Source organism: Podarcis bocagei (assembly GCF_964188305.1).
Source record: "Podarcis bocagei genome assembly, chromosome: 12".
NCBI lineage: Eukaryota > Metazoa > Chordata > Lepidosauria > Squamata > Lacertidae > Podarcis > Podarcis bocagei.
Window position 1 is genome coordinate 53,210,469 of NC_138137.1, and position 22,437 is coordinate 53,232,905.

General features: G+C 47.8%; 1 protein-coding gene across 2 annotated transcripts in view; it reads left to right on the forward strand.

Annotated features, from left to right (window-relative positions):
- The window catches only part of LOC308569580 (mitogen-activated protein kinase kinase kinase 3-like), a 114,318-nt gene extending 92,725 nt beyond the window's left edge, over window positions 1-21,593 (forward strand). For both annotated transcript variants that reach the window (XM_081163682.1, XM_081163683.1), the window contains exons 9-17: window positions 43-116; window positions 3,334-3,392; window positions 8,050-8,142; window positions 9,898-10,095; window positions 11,944-12,092; window positions 14,041-14,172; window positions 16,618-16,747; window positions 18,124-18,301; window positions 19,140-21,593. In XM_081163682.1, the coding sequence (XP_081019808.1) occupies window positions 43-116; window positions 3,334-3,392; window positions 8,050-8,142; window positions 9,898-10,095; window positions 11,944-12,092; window positions 14,041-14,172; window positions 16,618-16,747; window positions 18,124-18,301; window positions 19,140-19,368 (1,242 nt within the window). In that variant the 3' untranslated portion in view covers window positions 19,369-21,593. The remainder of the gene's footprint in view (window positions 1-42; window positions 117-3,333; window positions 3,393-8,049; window positions 8,143-9,897; window positions 10,096-11,943; window positions 12,093-14,040; window positions 14,173-16,617; window positions 16,748-18,123; window positions 18,302-19,139) is intronic.
- Window positions 21,594-22,437: the final 844 nt, after the last annotated feature.

Sequence of the window (22,437 nt, forward strand, 5' to 3'; positions counted from 1 at the left end):
CTCTCTCTCTCCTGCTTTCTGTCCTCCTTTCCTCTCAAAAAGTTGCTGGAGCCGTTCATCAGCCCAAACGACTCGCTCTCGTCAAGCTGTCAGTCGCTGGATAGGTCTGGAGATAGGTAAGCCAGATATGGTCGTCTTTACGGCTAGGGGACCAAGATACCTGAAGGGGCTGCCTGTGTCCATATCTGCCCACATGGTCCTTGAGGTCATAGTCTGGATGATGTCCAGCAGGTGGCAAGATGGGAGGAGAGCCTAGAAGGTTCTCACCATCACTGGAGGTCTTCAAGCAGAAGCTGCAGAGGACCATCTTTTGGGGAAGACCGTCTGCCTCAAGTTTTCCTGCACACTTAGCAGGGAACTGGATACTCTAGAAGGCCCAGTTCACCTCCACAAGCACTCAAGATGGGTCTCTGGTAGTTTCTCTAGTGATGAAGAACATGAGCTGAGAGGTCTCCACCTCAGATGCCACCTTAGCTGTGAACAAATTGGGTGGCCTACGGCCCTCACTGACTGTTACAGGAGACGTATGGCTACCACTGACCCTCATCTCCCCCCTAGGTCTCCCTGGCAATGTCCAAATAAAAAAATTCCTTCCAGTAGCACCTTAAAGACCAACTAAGTTAGTTCTTGGTATGAGCTTTCGTGTGCATGCACACTTCTTCAGATACACTGAAACAGAAGTTGCCAGATCCTTCTATATAGTGAGAAGGTGGGGAGGGGTATTACTCAGAAGGGTGGTGGGAATGGGAGATTGGCAACTCATTACCAAACTTAAAACCATGGAGAGACCTGGTCTGAACAGAGACATTGGATTCTTATCTCATTATACATGACTAAGCCATTTCTCACCTTCTCACCCCTTGCCTTTTCCTGTAAGACCTATTACAGTCGTTAAGAGTCGTCAACAGGCTCATCTCAGCTATCTGCCAATCTCCCATTCCCACCACCCTTCTGAGTAATACCCCTCCCCACCTTCTCACTATATAGAAGGATCTGGCAACTTCTGTTTCAGTGTATCTGAAGAAGTGTGCATGCACACGAAAGCTCATACCAAGAACTAACTTAGTTGGTCTTTAAGGTGCTACTGGAAGGAATTTTTTTATTTTGACTATGGCAGACCAACATGGCTACCTATCTGTAACTGGCAACGTCCAGTAAAAGAAACATGTGCCAGGACGTCATCACATTTGTTCTCTCCCGTTTCCCCGCACTACACTTAATTGGCTTTTGCTCTCGGGGTGTGAGAAAGCGCTACAGGCCAGGATTCACCATTTAGCTTCATTAGTTGCTACCAGGAGGTGAGGGAGAAGTACGGTTGCCTCCTCTAAGGGCTGGTCAGCGGAAACTGCCGTGTGAACGGCAAAATGGCATCGCTGGCCTGCCTTGCAAGTCTGTCGTGCGTGAATTGGTTCAAACGCTTTCCAAATTTGGGGTCCACAAAGTTGCACTTGTGAGACTCACACAAGGCCCTCAAACACCTGCCCTGGCTCCTGTCAAGGCCTCCTGCTCCTTCCAGATGTTTTTGTTTCTTTGGGGCTTCTTGTATAGTTGGGGGTTGCCTGTTGGGTGAGGCTGTTACCTCCTTTTTAGTCTGGTTATTATTATTATTATTACTACTTATTTATTCAACTTGTACACCACCCTATACCCAGAGGTCTCAGGGTGGTTTACAACAAGACCACAACATACAAAATCAAACCAAAAGCAGTAACCCAATATCCCCCCCCCCCAAAAAAAAGCCACATTCTAAAAGGGTGTTGGATGTCAATACCAAAGGCCTGGTTTAAAAGGAACATTTTTGCCTGGTGCCTAAAGGTGTATAATGAAGGCGCCAGTCGAATTTCCCTGGGGGGAGCATTCCATAGATGGGGAGCCACTGCAGGGAAGGCCCTGTTGCCACCCTCTGGACCTCTCAAGGAGGAGGCACGTGAAAAAGGACCTCAGAACATAATCTCAGGGTCCAGGTAGGTTCATATGGGAAGAGGCGGTCCTTGAGGTATTGCGGTCCTGTTTGAAGTGTGCATGGCAATGTTTGGCGAGCATCACCAGCTTTCCTTCTCTGAAATCAATAGGAGTATAGCATCTAGATCAAGGGAAGTAATAGTGCCACTGTATTCTGCTCTGGTCAGACCTCACCTGGAGTACTGTGTCCAGTTCTGGGCACCACAGTTCAAGAAGGACACTGACAAACTGGAACGTGTCCAGAGGAGGGCAACCAAAATGGTCAAAGGCCTGGAAACGATGCCTTATGAGGAACGGCTAAGGGAGCTGGGCATGTTTAGCCTGGAGAAGAGGAGGTTAAGGGGTGATATGATAGCCATGTTCAAATATATAAAAAGATGTCACATAGAGGAGGGAGAAAGGTTGTTTTCTGCTGCTCCAGAGAAGCGGACACGGAGCAATGGATCCAAACTACAAGAAAGAAGATTCCACCTAAACATTAGGAAGAACTTCCTGACAGTAAGAGCTGTTTGACAGTGGAATTTGCTGCCAAGGAGTGTGGTGGAGTCTCCTACTTTGGAGGTCTTTAAGCAGAGGCTTGACAACCATATGTCAGGAGTGCTCTGATGGTGTTTCCTGCTTGGCAGGGGGTTGGACTCGATGGCCCTTGTGGTCTCTTCCAACTCTATGATTCTATGATTCTATGAAATGGGTACATATATATATATTTGACGTACCCACAACAGTTTCATAGATTTCCAGATTTGCCCTGGGCCCTAAAAATGTTGGAGACCCCTGCTCTCAGGCAGTGTTTTTCCAGATGTTATTGACTACAGCTCCCATTGTCCCCAGCCAGTGTGACCAGTGGTCAGGGATGATGTGAGTTATATAGTCCAAAACATTTGGAAGCCATGAGGTTTGGGTTACAATAAAAGCGCAATATAAATGCAAAGCTTTACTATTGTTTTGGCGATAGTTGTACAGTGGTGCCTCGCAAGACGAAAAGAATCCGTTCTGTGATTCTCTTCGTCTAGCGGTTTTTTCGTCTTGCGAAGCAAGCCCATTGACGGATTAGCGGATTAGCGCTATTAGCGGCTTTTAGCGGCTTATCTGCTGATCGGATCAGCTGATAAGCGGCTTAGCGGCTTAGAAAAAGGGGGGGAAGGAAAAAAAACCCCCGCAGGAACTCGCAAGACATTGTCGCCTTGCGAAGCAAGCCCATAGGAAATTCGTCTAGCGAAGTACCTCCAAAACGGAAAACTCTTTCGTCTAGCGAGTTTTCCGTCTTGCGAGGCATTCGTCTTGCGGGGCACCACTGTATTAGAATAAATGATGCTGAAGACCAGGGCCCTGTTTTCACTGGGTCTAATGCACCTCTTTCTCTTCATGCAGTCCCCCCTTTAGCCAAGCACCTATTTCAAGAAGGGACAAAGATAGCCTTGACTGCCTAGGTAAGTTTCTCTGAACCAGCGTTGTATACTGTCGCCAAGAGAGGTCTCTAGGGATGTACAGAGGCAGCAATTTCCACCCCAACCTACGTTGGTTGCAATCAGCGCTGTTTCTGTTCCATTGCAGTTTGGCTTCTGCCCAAACGATGTCACTTATCTCGCTAGCTGCTGTGGCCAAAACGAATGCAATTAATCACGTAATTAACTCCATTGCATTTTGGTGGAAGGGAAACAGGACAATTCAGAAAACGTTATAATTTCTTGGGAGGGGGGTTGTTGTTTTTGTTTTAACTATTTTTATTTTTGCTTGTATTTTTGTCTTGTGAACCACCCTGCGATCTTGTGACGAATGGTGGTACATAAATCTCATTGTTAAAATGCAACATTCACGGACCAACAAAAAAAGTGACAGCGAGTGCTGCTTGTCTTTGCTTGTGTTCCTGACCTCAGGCAAACATGCAAATTGTGGAAATTTCTGCTCCTGTTTCCATTTCCAACATCCCTGGAGATACCCTGAGAATCTCACGAGACTGCTGAAGGCTAGACTGTGAGAAGTCCTTGAGTGCAATGATGCCATCCCATGTTTTTCCTTGGAAAGTCTGGTCTCTTATATGCCTACCTGATCCTTGAAGTCTTGCATGCTCAGCTCATATCCGCCAGTTCCGTTTTGTTGGCACAGTTTTGTGGAACCCGCTCCCTGCTGAACTTTAGGCCCGTACTGAAGAATAATTTCTGATTCTGTTGTATTTGTTCATCTTGCGTGGCGAGTTCCCGTCTCCATCAGTGGAAATTATTACACAATTATTACGGTTAATGGGCTAAATAGGGCCACAACTTTATTGGTTACAGGTGATGAGCGGTATTGGCTTAGGCATTGGATCTAATCGACTATATCTGATTCCAGCCCATCCGCTAGAAGTCCGGGAAGGGTTAACCACCAGTAGGGGGAGTCCTGCTGATGCACATCAACTAGGAACTCCCCCGGGGTCACCGATAGGGGGCGTGCCTTAGGCCCTAACCTCCCTAGGCTTCGGACAGGGCCATGCCCCACGGAATCCTTTACCGGACGACCCTTCAATATGTGGGGCAGGTGATGGCGCTTCCTCCCCTCTTCCATCTACAGAGCAATACCAATGCCTAACCGCCAATACCCAGAAAGTTGTGATGATTTGCTATGAGGTAGGCGAAAACCAAGTGGCTGGTGCCAATTTGCCAAGTGGAAAAGTTCCTACCAGGCCCCTCAACGGCGACCAACCAAGGTCCATAGCAAGGTCAAGGAACGAAAACCTTATAAGGGCGGGAGGGTGGGGGAAGCAGGAGCAGCTGGCGGGCAGCAAAGAGGGAGATCCCCGGCTGTGTCCAGCCTTAAATAGGGCAGGCCATGCCCCCAAAACCAGCCAATTAGCTGGCCAGGAGGTGACACAGCTGGGAATCCCCCCCCCCAATCGTACGGGGCTGGGTTCCAGCTGCCGCGTGCGTGGTGAGGCCGTGAAGCCCGCAACTCCACCTCCTCCAAAGGGCGGAAGTGACTTTACTGTGCGCTGCTTATAGGCTACTGCAATTCAGCAGTATGCAAAGTGCCCACGTAGATAGATAACAAATTACTTGAGGACTAGAACCCTGAGAAGCCAGAGGGATGGCGCTGTGGCAAAAATCGGGCAGTTGTGCTGCTGGGCAAGCGTACCCAGAGAACGGGCCTTTTGGAAGATGGAGAACATCAAAATCGCACACGTTAACTCGCAGAGCTCTGGTTTGAGAAGCCTTTGCTTGAGCGCACATGTGCAGCTGGTGAAATCACGGAAAATTTCTTCATTGCTGCATCGTAGTGACCTCTGCTATTAAAAAATGAATGCGTGGCAGGGGGCCCAGAGGATGAAAAGACAATGTTTGGCTTGCGGAGGTGCCGCTGGGCTGCAGCATGGAAGTCGAGCGTCAAATAAGGCCAAAGGATCCTGTGAAGTTTTAATATGCCCCCTGGGTCGCAGCGCTCAAATTTCCCTTTAAAAGCCCGTTCGTCAGAGCCTCAAGGATGTGGCCGGCTTTGTAGGCCCCCTCCCTGGCTTGCTGTTCACGCTGATTGTGCGACCATCGCTACATGCTCTGCTTCTAGAAGGGGAGGGGGAATAAAGCAGAGTTTCCCAAACTTGGGTCTCCAGCTGTTTTTGGACTACAATTCCCATCATCCCTGACCCCTGATTTTGCAAGCTCAGGATGATGGGAGTTGTAGTCCAAAAACAGCTGGACCTCCAAGTTTGGGAAACCCGATTCTAAAGGGGTAACCGTTGAGTAGTGGCTTTGCGAGATCGGTGATTTTTGACAGAGTTAAAAGTGCGGCAATGGAAAATTGGGCAGCAGAAGACGGCGAACCCAGAGATAAACTTTTTGCAACAATATACCTTTGAGATTTGCTGCCTAATTAGTGCTGTGCCAGCAGATAGCCCTCGAGTTGCATCCGTTTTGGTGATCTGTGGTGTGTGGGTGTGTGTGCATATATATGCAAAATTATTATTTTTCATCAAGCACGCACACATTCCTTGCTTTCATTTGAACCCTCCGTCATGTCTCAGAGAGGCAGCTGGCTATCATTGCAGCATTCTTGCACCAATTAAATGTGGCACGTAGAAGGCAGAATTTGAGTTTAGGGTGAAGTCACACTTCCCCCAGTTTTTTCCACAGATCTATTTTCCTCGAGGGCCCATGTGTAATTTCTTAGCCCTTTCCCCTCTTGACAAAAGCAGCTTGGAGGAGCAGCAGCAGCAACAACAAAATCTGCAAAAAGAATCCAGAGACCTTGTCTGCACTTTACGTTTAAATCACTATGATACCAGTATAACAGGCGTGGTTTCCCCCAAAGCATCCTGGGAGGTGTGGCTTGTTATGGGTGCCAAGAGAGAAAAAATCTGGTAACCTTACGCTAAGAGATCCCTGTTCACCTCACAGAGCTACAATTCCCAGACTTCCCTAGGAAGAGGGATCAACAACTCTAGGAATTGTAGCTGCGTGAGGCAAATAGGGATCTCTTAACAAACTACAATTCCCAGAATCCTTTGGGGAAAACTGTAGTTGCTTAAAGTGGTATGCTTTGAATGCAAGGTGCAGCTGTGGCCAGAGTTTGTTGTTGTGCTCTTAGTTCAACCCAAAACATGATCAAATATCTCAACATGACCGTGTACAATCCTAACGTAAGTGCTGCCACCTTGGATTTTATTCCATCTTGGATTTTATTTACTGGATCCCTTCCAGTCGGGATTCAGGCCTCATCATGGGACGGAAACTGCCTTGGTCGCACTGGTTGATGATCTCCGGCAGGCTAGGGACAAAGGTGAGAGCTGTTTCCTAGTTCTGCTGGATCTCTCAGCAGCTTTTAACACCATCGACCATAACATCCTTCTGGACCGTCTTGAGGGGCTGGGAGCTGGGGGCGCTGTCATACAGTGGTTCCGCTCCTTCCTCCTGGGCCGTGTTCAGAAAGTGGTGGTGGGGGATGAGTGTTCAGACCCTTGGGCCCTCACTTGTGGGGTGCCTCAGGGTTCTGTCCTCTCCCCCATGCTTTTTAACATCTATATGAAGCCGCTGGGAGAGATCATCAGGAGGTTTGGGCTGGGTGTTCATCAGTATGCGGATGACACCCAGCTCTACCTCTCTTTTAAATCAGAACCAGTGAAGGCGGTGAAGGTCCTGTGTGAGTGTCTGGAGGCGGTTGGAGGATGGATGGCGGCTAACAGATTGAGGTTGAATCCTGACAAGACAGAAGTACTGTTTTTGGGGGACAGGAGGCGGGCAGGTGTGGAGGATTCCCTGGTCCTGAATGGGGTAACTGTGCCCCTGAAGGACCAGGTGCGCAGCCTGGGAGTCATTTTGGACTCACAGCTGTCCATGGAGGCACAGGTCAAATCTGTGTCCAGGGCAGCTGTTTACCAGCTCCATCTGGTACGTAGGCTGAGACCCTATCTGCCTGCGGACTGTCTCGCCAGAGTGGTGCATGCTCTGGTTATCTCCCGCTTGGACTACTGCAATGCACTCTACGTGGGGCTACCTTTGAAGGTGACTCGGAAACTACAACTAATCCAGAATGCGGCAGCTAGACTGGTGACTGGGAGCGGCCGCCGAGACCATATAACACCGGTCTTGAAAGACCTGCATTGGCTCCCAGTACGTTTCCGAGCACAATTCAAAGTGTTGGTGCTGACCTTTAAAGCCCTAAACGGCCTCGGTCCAGTATACCTGAAGGAGCGTCTCCACCCCCATCATTCTGCCCGGACGCTGAGGTCCAGCGCCGAGGGCCTTCTGGCGGTTCCCTCATTGCGAGAAGTAAAGCTACAGGGAACCAGGCAGAGGGCCTTCTCGGTAGTGGCGCCCGCCCTGTGGAACGCCCTTCCAGCAGATGTCAAAGCGATAAACAACTACCTGACATTCAGGAGACATCTTAAGGCAGCCCTGTTCAGGGAAGTTTTTAACGTGTGATATTTTATTGTATTTTTATGGAAGCCGCCCAGAGTGGCTGGGGAGGCCCAGCCAGATGGGCGGGGTATAAATAATAAATTATTATTATTATTATTATTATTATTATTATTATTATTATTATTATTATGCAAGAGTGTTGTGGGCAAAGCATGGGAAGAGGAACTAGATGTAAGTGTCATTTCTGTACTTCTGTCAGATTTTGACATCCCGTTTTGCGAGAGATTCGGCAAGGGAGGGACTTTTCCAAGGCAGTATCACCTGTCCCAGAGCCGCAAGGACTACAATGACGGTAAGGCTGTTTAAATCGGTGGGTTTTCAAGGGGAAGGGTGCAGAAAGCAACTCAATGGGTGTCTCAATGGGCAGAAACTGGGAACCGGAATTGGGCTTCTTGCAGCTGCGTTGAGCACACTGGCTCTGGAGCTCTGGAGAGAGGTGCCGTTCGGGGTGGGGCCCCTATAAGGTGGGCGCCAAATAATAGGTTTCCTTCCCCTACTCAATGTGAGTAGACCAAATGTCTCCAGGTGGTGGACCCTGCCTGATCCGCGCTAGGAAAGGCCTGTAGCTGAGTGGAAGAGCACATCCTTCCATACAATCAGTGCTTTTTTTCCTGTAGGGACACAGGGGTACGCATATCCCTAAATATTTTGTGAATCTTTGAACTTTTGTCCATTTACTGTACTTATTTTTCCAGATTTGAACTATAAAATGGTGATTTTTCTTGACTCGAAATGAGAGAGTACCCATAAACATTTTTTAAGAAAAAAAGCACTGCATATAACACCATATAAGACCACATGACCCCGGTCCTGAAAGACCTGCATTGGCTCCCAGTACGTTTCCGAGCACAGTTCAAAGTGTTGGTGCTGACCTTTAAAGCCCTAAATGGCCTTGGCCCAGTATACTTGAAGGAGTGTCTCCACCCCCATCGTTCAGCCCAGACACTGAGGTCCAGCTCTGAGGGCCTTCTGGCGGTTCCCTCCCTGCAAGAAGTGAGGTTACAGGGAACCAGGCAGAGGGCCTTCTCGGTGGTGGCACCCGCCCTGTGGAACGCCCTCCCATCAGATGTCAAGGAAATAAACAACAATCTGACTTTTAGAAGGCATGTGAAGGCAGCCTTGTTTGAGGAAGTTTTTAATGTTTGATGTTTTATTTTGTTCTTAATATTCTGTTGGGAGCCTCCCAGAGTGGGTATAGTAAAGGTAAAGGGACCCCTGACCATTAGGCCCAGTTGTGGCCGACTCTGGGGTTGCGGCGCTCATCTTGCTTTATTGGCCGAGGGAGCCGGCGTACAGCTTCCGGGTCATGTGGCCAGCATGACTAAGCCGCTTCTGGTGAACCAGAGCAGTGCACAGAAACGCCGTTTACCTTCCCGCCGGAGTGGTACCTATTTATCTACTTGCACTTCGATGTGCTTTCGAACTGCTAGGTTGGCAGGAGCAGGGACCGAGCAACGGGAGCTCACCCCGTCGCGGGGATTCGAACCGCCGACCTTCTGATCGACAAGCCTTAGGCTCTGTGGTTTAACCCACAGCGCCACCCAATCATCATCCTCTGCATGCAAATGGGCCCAGGTGTCGGTTCCTAGCATTTTGGGATAGAACTGGAAGAGTCACCCTCTCAGAAACCCTGGCGAGCTTTTGCCAGTCAGTGTAGACAACATACAGACTAGATGGGCTGGTGGTCTGACTCGTTGTAAGGCAGCTTCCTCACTGATGCAGAGCTCTGCATGCATTCACAGTGCACTGCACCCACTCGCAGCTTCACTTAAGCCAAAAGGCAGTGAGAGCCAGTGTGGTGTAGTGGTTAAGAGTGGTGGACTCGTAATCTGCTGAACCGGGTTCACTTCCCCGCTCCTCCACATGCAGCTGCTGGGTGACCCTGGGCCAGTCGCACTTCTCTGAAGTCTCTCAGCCTCACTCACCTCACAGAGTGTTTGTTGTGGGGGAGGAAGGGAAAGGAGAATCTTAGCTGCTTTGAGACTCCTTCAGGTAGTGATAAAGCGGGGTATCAAATCCAAACTCTTCTTCTTCCTGCCCCGAATAGGCCGGAGAACCTTCCCCAGGAGTTACGCCCCGCCGGAAAACCTCTTCCAGATCATGCTGTCCAGCAGGACGAAAAGCTTCAATGGAGACAACAAGCTTGTCACCTTGCGGTACGAGGAACGTGGGGGCAACAAGTGGTGGCACAACTGCGACAAGATATTCCAAGGTTTCGGCTCCTCCCCAGCCAAGACGAGGAACAGTAAGTGGGCCCCCCAGTGAAGGGGCTGTTGGGGGGTGCGGGCCAGGAAGGACCTTCCCTACTCCAGGGTTTCCCAAACTTCAATCTCCAGCTGTTGCTGGACTACAACTCCCATCATCCTTAGCTAGCAGTGGTCAGGGATGATGGGAATTGTAGTCCAAAACAACAACAAGTTTGCGAAACCCTGCCTTGCCTTCTCATCGGCAAAACTGAATGCCGACTTGAATAACCAACGCTTGGCCTGTGGAGAAATCAGGGCGTAGCTTGCAGGGAGCCTGGTTATTTATTTATTATTATTTGTTCCTTGAATTTTCACGCTGCAAATTTTCCTGCAAAGTGAAAAAGCCAATCAATGTTCTGTTGCAGTAATGATGAGATACTCAACCATTTCATTTTGATTACATGGCCTGCTAAAACATTTTAAAGTCCCCGTCGAGCAAACTGCCAATCATTTGAACCTATCAGTTCATGACAAATATAAACATTCCAATGCAATTTTATAATGTAGTGAACATTCCAAGGCAATCACATTTAAAGGCTGTTCAGATTGAGAAGATCTTTCGTGCACGTTGAGGTGGGCGAACATGATCCGTAGGGGGCTCTGCATTTTGCCAACCTCACAGAAACTTGGTGCTCCCACAGAGATGTAACATAGAGCAGACCTGCATTTTGCCAGCAAAGAGGGCTTTGTTTTGTCTTGTTTGGTCCTTAAATTCAAAAAGCAAAGTGAGCTGACCTTGAAGGGATTGCTTCACTGGAAAGGAACCTGGTGCCTTTCAGATGTTGTTGAACTGCAGCTCCCATCATCCCTCATCATTTGTCCCAGTGGCTGGGGCTGATGGGAGTCGGAGTCCCAACAATATCTGGAGGGCCATGGGTTTCCAACCCCTGCGTTGTGAGTTTGCTGGAAACCTTCTATTGGTAGTACTTGGCTAGAGGGATCCACCAGTTGTCACAGGGAACAAAAAAGTCCCTGCGAACTCCTGGGGCGGCAGAATGCACCCCATCTATAAAGGTAAAGGAACCCCTGACCATTAGGTCCAGTCGTGACTGACTCTGGGGTTGCGGCGCTCATCTCGCTTTATTGGCCGAGGGAGCCGGCGTACAGCTTCTGGGTCATGTGGCCAGCATGACGAAGCCGCTTCTGGCGAACCAGAGCAGCGCACGGAAATGCTGTTTACCTTCCCGCCGGAGTGGTACCTATTTATCTACTTGCACTTTGATATGCTTTCGAACTGCTAGGTTGGCAGGAGCAGGGACCGAGCAACGGGAGCTCACCTCGTTGTGGGGATTTGAACCGCCAACCTTTTGATCGGCAAGCCCTTGGCTCTGTGGTTTAACCCACAGCGCCACCCGCGTCCCTACCCCATCTATGGTGAACCATTAAAGGACTCCAGAACCCTTTAGGTCTGGCTGTTTTTGGAAGGGACTGCAGTAACAGGAGCGTTGTCAAGCCCTAGGCAGGCCACAGCTGTGTTTGTCTTGGAGAGTCACCAGTTGCACAGTGTATGAAATATCAGGCTTGGAATCGTAATTGCGGCTTCGCAGACCCCCTGGAGTCAGAAAGGCTGCAGCAATGCCACCCTGCCAAAGTTTTTGACAATTCAGGAACTGTTTTTTTCCCCCTGAATCAAAACTGGGGGCCTGCTTCCCTCTTGCGCTCGGAAAGAGGCGGGTATCTTTGGGTTTTCTTTGAAATGAAAACTGGTGTTCTGAAGGTGCCATCATATTCCGTGCAAGCGGAAAACATGCAGACGTTGCAACTCTTTGACACGGTGATGGCTGCACTGGTGTGGAGACCTAGGGTGTCTCAAGCCTCCCTGACATTGGTTTCTGTCTCCCTTGCAGCGCTGCAGGCCCCAGTGAACTGGAGACTTGGGAAGCTGCTGGGCCGAGGTGCCTTTGGGGAGGTCTACCTTTGCTACGACGTTGACACTGGCCGGGAGCTCTCTGTTAAGCAGGTGCCCTTTGACCCTGACAGCCAAGAGACAAGCAAAGTGAGTATGTGGACCAGATAAGACGCAGTGTGAACTCTCACCCCTGCCCAAATTAACGTGTGTGTGTGTCCGTGTGTTCGTTCCTCTGTGGGTCAGGAAGGTCTGAAGGGGGAGATAAGGGATCATAAGCAATTGAGAAGGACCTGGGATATCGACGAGGAAGCGCAGAGAGATAGCGCACCCTGGTTCTTTGTGCTTGCTTTTGCAGAGAAAAGTCGAGGATAGGTGTGTCCATATTTGTTAGACATGGCAGCTTAATAGAGGAGGAGTTAATTGTCTTATTGTGTATTGTGCGTTCTCTTTTTGTATTTTTCCGCTGCGAAGCACCCTCGTATCTTTGGATGAAGGGCCGTTTATGCAAATCTCACTACAGTGGTATCTTGTTTCTCGAACTTAATCCGTTCTGGGAGTCTGTTCAACCCCCCAAACTGTTCGAAAACCAAGGTGCGTCTTCCGATTGGCTGCAGGAGCTTCCTGGACTCAACCGGAAGCCGCGTCCGATGTTCGGCTTTCGAAAAACACCCTCAAACCGGAAAGCTTACTTCTGGGTTTGTGGTGTTTGGGAGTTGATTTGTTCGGGAGCCAAGCCATTAAAGTACCAAGGTACCACTGCACAGGCAGGGAATGTTTTAGGTGCGTCCGATATGTGTGTGACCGTGCGCATCACACCGGCCCCGGAAGTGACCCGAAAATGTCACAAAAAGGGGCAGAATGGGATGGGGTGGCCTTGCAAGGGCCCCACTGACATTGGTCTGGAATGTAATTCCCGTGCAAATTGGCCATTGCCAACAACAACAACAACAACAACAATACAGTCATACCTCAGGTTACAGATGCTTCAGGCTGTGCGTTTTCGGGTTATGGATGCGCCGAAACCCGGAAGTACCAGAACAGGTTACTTCTGGGTTTCAGCGCTCACGCATGTGCAGAAGCGCTAAAGAAGAAGAAGAAGAAGAGTTTGGATTTGATATCCCGCCTTTCACTTCCTTTAAGGAGTCTCAAAGCGGCTAACATTCTCCTTTCCCTTCCTCCCCCACAACAAACACTCTGTGAGGTGAGTGGGGCTGAGAGACTTCAGAGAAGTGTGACTGGCCCAAGGTCACCCAGCAGCTGCATGTGGAGGAGCAGAGACTCGAACCCGGTTCCCCAGATTACAAGACTACCACTCTTAACCACTACACCAAACTGGCTAAATAGTGCTTTGCGCGTGTGCAGAAGCACCAAATCGCAACCCGCATGTGCGAGGATGCGGATACTGTGGGTTGCGAACGTGCCTCCCGCATGGATCACGTTCGCAACCCGAGCGTCCACTGTTGTAGTAGTAGTAGTAGTAATAATAATAATAATAATAATACAGTGGTGCCTCGCAAGACGAAAAGAATCCGTTCTGTGATTCTCTTCGTCTAGCGGTTTTTCGTCTTGTGAAGCAAGCCCATTGAAGGATTAGCGCTATTAGCGCTATTAGCGGCTTTTAGAGGCTTTTAGCGGCTTATCTGCTGATCAGAGCAGCTGATAAGCGGCTTAGCGCTATTAGCGCTATTAGCAGCTTTTAGCGGCTTATCTGCTGATCGGATCAGCTGATAAGCGGCTTAGGGCTATTAGCAGCTTTTAGCAGCTTTTAGCGGCTTATCTGCTGATCGGATCAGCTGATAAGCGGCTTAGCAGCTTAGAAAAAGGGGGGAGGGGAAAAAACCCAGCAGGAACTCGCAAGACATTGTCGTCTTGCGAAGCAAGCCCATAGGAGATTCGTTTTGCGAACCGTCTTCTATTTTTGGAAGCCCGCGCCTGTTCCTTGCCATGCTGCTCGACATTTCAGGGACCGTCGGGGGTTTGAAGGACATTAGGCTCAAACTTGCACGAACACCATCTGTGCCCTGCATCCCAGAACAACTAGCTATGGCCACAGCCCCTTCCTCTTCCACCTGCAACTGCTTCTGTCTTTCTGCAGGAGGTGAATGCCTTGGAATGCGAGATCCAGCTGCTCAAAACCCTCCGCCACGAGCGGATCGTCCAGTATTACGGTTGCTTGCGGGACGCCGAGGAAAGAAAGCTGTCCATCTTCGTGGAATACATGCCAGGGGTAAGTCAGCCTGCATGGGCATTTTTGTAAAGGTCATGGAGTTCTCCAACAAACTCCAAATTGTTGTCCACCTACCTTATTTTCCCTTTCCATCCCTTCTACAGTGTCCCAGGAGCAGACTTTGGTCATATCCTGAACATCCTGAAGGTCCCAGGCCACAGGGAGGTTAGGCTGGCCTCAACTAGAGCCAGGGCTTTTTTGGCTGTGGCCCCAATCTGGTGGAACGCTCTGTCACAAGAGACTAGGGCCCTGCGGGATTTGGCATCTTTCCGCAGGGCCTGCAAGACGGAGCTGTTCCGCCAGGCCTTTGGTCGGGGTTCAGTCTGACTCCCTCTCCCCTTTCATAAGAACTTGCATGAAAGTGGCCTCCCAATTTTTCTCACAGGCCTATATAAGTTCAGCACAAACAGTTGAGCCTGGTGAGCATTTAAGGTCCCCAACCCTAATCTGCGGGTTGTATTTTGTTAAACATTTTATGTTAGCCGCTCTGAGCCCGGCTTCGGCTGGGGAGGACAAAATCTGGTGCCTCTCCCCTCTAAATACTGCTTATTTCCACAATAATTCCTTTTGGCACAGTTGCTTTTGTTACGGGTCTGCCCAACAGGCTCATTGAAACTTCACAGAAGTTGTTGTTGTTATTTTGCACCTCCTCAACTCGAAAAGGGAAGGGAATTTTCTGCACTGCCCTAAATCCGGCGCTCTCTGTGTTCTTCGTCTTCCTTCGACCAGCAAACCTTTTCTTGCATCCCACGTGGACTGTGCCCATGCTTTCCTGAAATAATTTTGAACGTACTCCTGTTTGGAGAAATGTTACATAGAGATTGGAGCCTAACAGCTGATATAAACTGTGAAAAGATATAACATTTTGTTAGGATATTTCCGTTCCACCTTAAAAGGGAGCAGGCTTTGAGAGTCACAGAGTCTGCGCATTTCCTGTTCACAGGATGTTTATGTTTTCTGTTGCTTTCGTTTCTCTCTCTATGTCTGGAGACACTGAAGCAGGCAGTCATGTTTTTTTTTGTTCTGATCAACGCTGAATAAAACTTGTAAATAATGCTCTCCTGAGTGCGACTTTTGCTGTGCATTATCTGCTGATAGAGTGTGCATGAGCTCTGGAATGTGGCAAGCTATTTCTGGAAGCTCGTGTCGCTAATTGCTGATACTGTATCTACGGGAGATCGATGGATCGTCCGGCAGCTGGTTTGGGGGGCATGATGGACTTTGTCTCCCTGGCAGTATCCCAACACATTTTATACAGGCTGAGGTGGTTCGGTAGCCACTGATTGGCCAGTGTTCGTGATGTCATGGCCCCTTGCCTTCCTCAGTGGTTTCCCAAAGCAATTTTGCATCTATTTCGTTTTTTTGTTTTTTATAAATATTTATTAAAGTTTCCACAATATTACATAATGAAAAAGAAAAAAAGAAAAAATAGAAAATAAAAAACAGTTAAAAATAATTCCATCTTTACATCACTTATCTTTCATTTACTTGTTTCCCTGACCTCCTCATACCTCCCTTTTTTGTATTCCAGTTCAATTTATTAGTTCAGCAATTCCTTTCCCTCCTTATTGTCCTGATCTTTAATCTTAATATATTATAACATTAAATTTTTACCTATTAAAAATCGAATTTTTCCATATTCTTTTGAACCATTACAGCTAGAAACCACTTAACGTCAATCCAACATCATTCTAACATTCCTTAATTTTGCAATATTTCTGTAAATAGTCTTTAAATTTCCTCCAATCTTCTTCCACCGACTCTTCTCCCTGGTCTCGGATTCTGCCAGTCATTTCCGCCAATTCCATGTGGTCCATCACTTTCATCTGCCATTCTTCCAGAATTTTGCATCTATTTTGAAATGTTTTCAATATGCTTTCGGTGGAAAAGAAAACGCAGTTTGCACACCTATGTGTGTTAAAATGCCAGTATGCTTCATTTACGAAGTGGGAAGAATGCAGCTAGTATTTGGAATCCGCAGTATTGTCCTGTGGTTTAAGGTAACTTTAAGACGATTTCCACATTAAAAAAAACAAAAGCCATTTTTAATTGAGTACTGTATGTTCCCTTCCCCTTGGCATTTAAACTCTTTAGCAGAGGAAACTGCAGCAAAATATCCCCCTTTTCAGCAGGTGCAAGAAGGATCCTTCAGTCCTGTCAGCTAATAGTTCACTTCTCCATTGCTTAAATGCCTGGCAGATAGCTCAGTTGGCTAGAGCGTGAGCGAATAACCCCAAGGTTGCAGGTTTGATCCCTGCATGGGACAGCTTGCATATCACCCCCGGGGTCCCTACAATTCTGTGATTCGAAATGTTGCTACTTATTTGATATGCAGCTTGCTTTTTGACCTGCCTCTCCAAAATGGCTCGCGCCGTTAATAAAACAACACGGTTCCATTATCCAAAGTAGCCAACGGATCCTTGTTTGTTCCCCCGCGTTCTTTAGGGTTCCATCAAAGACCAGCTTAAAGCCTACGGAGCCCTGACCGAGAACGTGACCCGGAAATACACACGGCAGATCCTGCAAGGGGTTTTCTACCTGCACAGCAACATGATTGTACACAGAGATATCAAAGGTAGGTGGAAATCCCAGGGGGAACGTTCCGCTCGCTTAGGTGAGCTTGTTGACTGTAAGCGACAAAGAAGTTCAATCCATTCAGCGCAGGCACATTTTGCATAAACCCCAAGGGCCCATTGCAGGCATAGGCAAACTCGGCCCTCCAGATGTTTTGGGACTACGACTCCCATCATCCCTGACCACTGGTCCTGTTAGCTAGGGATGATGGGAGTTGTAGTCCCAAAACATCTGGAGGGCTGAGTTTGCCTATGCCTGGCCTATTGCAACCCGCAAGCATGCTCTCAGCGGGGAAAAGCAACGCATAATACCACTGACCATGAGCCCTGAACTAACTCCAACCAGCTGAGTTAAACTGATGCTATGAAATGCCAGCAAACATTCTGATTGTTGAAGGTGGGGGCAAAGACTCAACCATGTAACACAGGTTCCGGTACAAAGAAAGTTAAATATTTGTTCAGAACCCATGCATAAGGTTTGCTGTTGTCCTTCCTTCCCCGGTTTTAGTTGTACCTGTGAGTTTTCCATTTTGTTTTTTTAGTTGGTCGGAAGTCACCTTGGGTCACTTTGGGCAAGATAAAGCAACCAACAGATTTAATTAACAACAACCACAATTTGTTGTTGTTGTTTAGTTGTTTAGTCGTGTCCGACTCTTCGTGACCCCATGGACCAGAGCACGCCAGGCACTCCTGTCTCCCACTGCCTCCCGCAGTTTGGTCAAACTCATGCTGGTAGCTTCGAGAACACTGTCCAACCATCTCGTCCTCTGTCTTCCCCTTCTCCTTGTGCCCTCCATCTTTCCCAGCATCAGGGTCTTTTCCAGGGAGTCTTCTCTTCTCATGAGATGGTCAAAGTACTGGAGCCTCAGCTTCAGGATCTGTCCTTCCAGTGAGCACTCAGGGCTGCTTTCCTTAAGCATGGATAGGTTTGATCTTCTTGCAGTCCATGGGACTCTCAAGAGTCTCCTCCAGTGCCATAATTCAAAAGCATCCATTCTTCGGCCATCAGCCTTCTTTATGGTCCAGCTCTCACTTCTATACATCACTACTGGGAAAACCATAGCTTTAACTATACGGGCCTTTGTCGGCAAGGTGATGTCTCTGCTTTTTAAGATGGAACAATAATGAACCCTAATATTTAAACAAGATATTCAACATTTTGTACAGTGCAAGACTGCTAGACCATTGATCCATCTAGCCCAGAGGATCCCCATTAGCTAAGTCCTGCAGACCCCCGGTTTTTCAGAACCCCCTGCTTTTGAAAACATTGCTATCTCTGCGGTAGCTTTCGCTCTGTGAATAGTGCCACCATATCCTCCAAGATGCTCTGCCACTAAGCTTCCATTTCAGAAGTGGGCTCTTTTCTTACTTTCTTTAGGTGCCAACATATTGAGAGATTCTGCCGGGAACGTCAAACTCGGAGACTTTGGTGCCAGCAAACGCATTCAGACCATCTGTATGTCTGGAACAGGGATGAAGTCCGTCACGGGGACGCCATACTGGATGAGCCCCGAGGTGATCAGCGGGGAAGGATATGGAAGGAAAGCGGATGTGTGGTAAGATCTCAGTTAATCCCAGAAATGTGTTTCTGTTGTTGAGGCGGGAGGGTAGCGGTTATTGCTGGAATCTCCTAGTGTATATAATTGTGAATGCCTTTTTATTTAGAGTATTGACGTCCCGCTTTTCAGGCAGATCTCACAAAGTGGTTTAAATAAGATTGTTACAACAATAAGCGCTGGATTTTCAAGAAAAGTTACAAATGAACGGAAATTAAATGGGACTCACACTTATTGGTAACAGTCTTCGGCTTGCATGTGGTAGAAGATTTTCCAGTCTTCTCACTTCCACCTTCCTTTTGGGCAATGGATAAAACAGGCCGAATCACTTTCTAACTGGCAGGTTTTCCTCACAGAGTTTTTGTGAGGAAAAATCAGATAGGACCACCTAAGGCGTTTTGTATATTGATATAAATGCTATAAAAACCGTAATATGTGTGATTGATTGAGTTTTAAAATATATATATTTAATTTAATTATACAGTGGTACCTCGGGTTAAGTACTTAATTTGTTCCGGAGGTCCGTTCTTAACCTGAAACTGTTCTTAACCTGAAGCACCACTTTAGCTAATGAGGCCTCCTGCTGCTACCGCGCTGCCGGAGCACGATTTCTGTTCTCATCCTGAATCAAAGTTCTTAACCTGAGGTAATATTTCTGGGTTAGCAGAGTCTGAAGCATATGTAACCTGAAGCGTATGGTACCACTGCATTGTATTAACGTGTTTGTGTTTACTGCCCTGGGCCCCATTGGATGCAAGATTGGATCGAAATGTAATAATCAATGAGAAAGCCTTTCTTCTTTCCTAATTCCTTCCTTCCCCTTGGCGTTGTCTTGCAGGAGCGTGGGCTGCACTGTGGTGGAGATGTTGACCGAGAAGCCACCCTGGGCAGAATTTGAAGCCATGGCCGCCATTTTCAAGATCGCTACGCAGCCCACAAAGCCCCAGCTTCCAGACGGCGTCTCGGACTACTGCCGCAGCTTCCTCAAGTTGATCTTCGTGGAAGAGAAGAGAAGGCCCACCGCAGAAGACCTCCTGAGGCACCCGTTCGTGAGCTTTAGCCTCTAGCAGACCTTCCCGTTATCGGGAGGGACGGGGAAAGGACCAAAGATTTACACCATCGCGGAGGGCTGAGCAACAGGACCAAAACCGCAAACTTCCAGATCCAGCCTCAATTTCCTGTTTGGGTTACTGCCATATGTGCTGCGCTGCTGACAATCACGCCTTGTTGGCCAGGCGGCGTCCATCTTGCCAAGTCTCCAAAGCGTACTTGCAGCCATCTTGGCTTTGTGGGGGCTGATGGGTCACTGAGATGGAGGGATTTGGAGGAACTGAGGTGATGCTGGCAAGGAAGGACATCTTGCCTTACGAACGCCAATGAATTATCTGCTTGTGTGACGTGTCCGATAGGGTCTCACGGACTTGATCAGCCACGAAAGAACAAAAAATGAAGGATCGTTTGGCAGCCTCTTGTCGGGAGACAAGCGCTGAAAGCCGCAGAATGGGCCGGGTGCTGTGTAGAACTAGCTTGTCACCTGGTTGGCAACCCTTAAAAAAAGCAGGCGAGGCCTGAAGCCAGTGGAAATAAACCCCCAGCACAAACGATCAAAGGCACATATCTACTTCTGTTTGAAAAAGGAGAAGCCATTACTAGAAGCAAAGAGTTCTGGTGCACATAGAGTTCTATGTCTTTGGCTTTTGGGAGCAGAAAGCAAAGAGGATTCCTTTGTATATCGGGTGGCAATTATAATCCAGAGGGCAAATGTATCCGTGATCCATCCTAAAGTTATCAAGCCAGGTATATGACTGCAAAAGTGATCGTGTCGAACAGGTAGCTATGGGAATTGTAGAACCTTATAAGATTCCCGCAAAGCTATCTTTTCCTTGGACCCAAAGGAGAAGCAGTTCTACCCAGCCCACCTAGGAGAGAAATAATTGTTTAAAATCCCCAGAGATGGAGACCACAGCAGTCTGTCTCTGCAATATATTCCCTTGCCCGGAACCCTAAACAGGAGGTTGCTAATGAATCCACAAGCTGTCGCTTGGCTCTGCTTCGTGCAATTGTAACGGGCCAGTTTACACGTTAAAGACCCCCGCCCTACTTATTTGCAATGGAGGCTCTCAAAAAAACATTTTCCTGAGGCGGAAGTAATGTTTCAAAATGATTTACTACTAGAGCTGCAACATATGCAATGCAATCCTAGCCATTAGAAATAAGTCGTCCTAAATTCAATGGGAACCCCTTCCAGGCCACTGTGTGCAGGGTTGCAGCTTTTGTCAGATCAATTGGATTAATCAGTTGTTTATTTTTATTGATTAAAAAGTGCCCACCCCTCATTAATTGCCAGCAGGGTTTTTATATATATATAATTTTCTTTTTATGGAAGCGCTTCTGCAAACTACAGCTGTCAAGTGCTGTCTTAAAAGAAACATTCCCTCTTCTACGTTGATGCCTGTTGTGGCACATTTATACATATTCTAAAACCAAAGAAAGTACTATCTTTCTATCTCGTTTCTTCGGAATGATTATTGAGATGCACATTTTTTTATGTGGGTTTAGTTGGCTAATCAACTAAACCCCTATGAAGAACTGAACTAAGATTAATTTGGGTGACAACCCTACTTTTCACCAAAGGCATTGCTTAGGGGAATATACAGTCATACCTCTGGTTGAATGCGCTTCGGGTTGAGCGCGTTACTTCCGGGTTTCGCTGCTTGCGCATGCGCAGACGCTCAAAATAACGTCATGCGCATGCGCAGAAGCGGTGAAAAACGGCACGCGCGTGCGCAGACATGCCGTCGCTAGTTAGGTTTGCTTCTAGATGCGAACGGGGCTCTAGAAGGGATGCCGTTCGTATCCAGAGGTACCACTGTACATGCTAAGGAGCATTAAAATGGTAGGGACCTTATAAGGAAAGGCTGTTCAGCAGCCTGCAAGTGGATGTTATCATATTCAATTGTAGTTGCAAGAGGATGTCCCGCCAGCCAGTCACAGAAAATTGTATCTGGCCATCTCCTTCCTGAGTTGATCGACGTTGCTCAGTGGCAGTTTAGCAATCCTTTGGAAACATGGCAAATAACAGCAGATCCCATGGCTATGGTTTTTTTAGTGTCTCCTCACCCCACAAAAAGAAAACAAACAAAACAGATTGTGTTCCAAAGTGTAATCTGTATTGTGTGGCCTAAGTCAGTTGTGCATTTTAAGCAAATGTGTGTTCTTTGCATATGTTTTGCTTCGTTTACATGATGTCTTCTGCTGCCCACAGTAGAAATACGAGGAGTTCTGCGCGTGACGCTGGAGCCCTGCTCCTCCCCACCCCCACATTCTGGCTGTGCCTTTGAGCACCTAAAATTTCGCTAGGCAAAGGCACACATTTTCTGGATCACCTCTACAGCCATAAAAACTAAAACAAGCAGAGATTGGATGCCGAATTTTGTGCCAGATTTCAGTTGTTTTGGATGACACAATGTGTTTGAATATAAGTGGGATTCAGCCAGCTCTGGCTGAGGGCGTGATTGCGTTCCACTCATTTATTTGTTATCTGTACTACTCCAAAAATCGGTTTCAACTAGGCAGTGGAAGTACAGTAAGCTGGTAAAATAGACTAGTCCATGAAAAGAATGGTCTTTTCTTGATTTGAGAAGGTTCACTCAGACTCTGTATGTATGTCAGTTCTCATTCGAATTTCTGTTTTCATTTTGTAAGGGACGTGATTCCTCCGTTGCTATTTTTTCTTCATATATTAACACTTGCCCTGAAGAATTTGATTTCAGATTGCTAGTTCTAACCCCTTGCCATCTGGATTTCATTCTCGCTCCGCAGGGAGTGCTGGGGGAAATGTTAATACCGAAGGATGAAAATGTCAAAAGGCGGAGAGGCTTTGCCTGGGCAGGGCTGTAACATGACCTACTTTCCAAAAGATCTGTTCACAAGTTTCACGAGATGGTGTCTAAGGCCTTATTCGCACACCCAGGAAAATCAGAGGTTGGTATCTCGGGGCTGATACCACGAGGAACCGACCCCTGTCTACACCAGCATCAAATACTAGGCTCTGTCAGTCATAACAACCCTTATTTTGAGTCATTCATTGGATACTGAGGGCTCTGTCGCACTGTGAACTCCAACCACCAAACAAA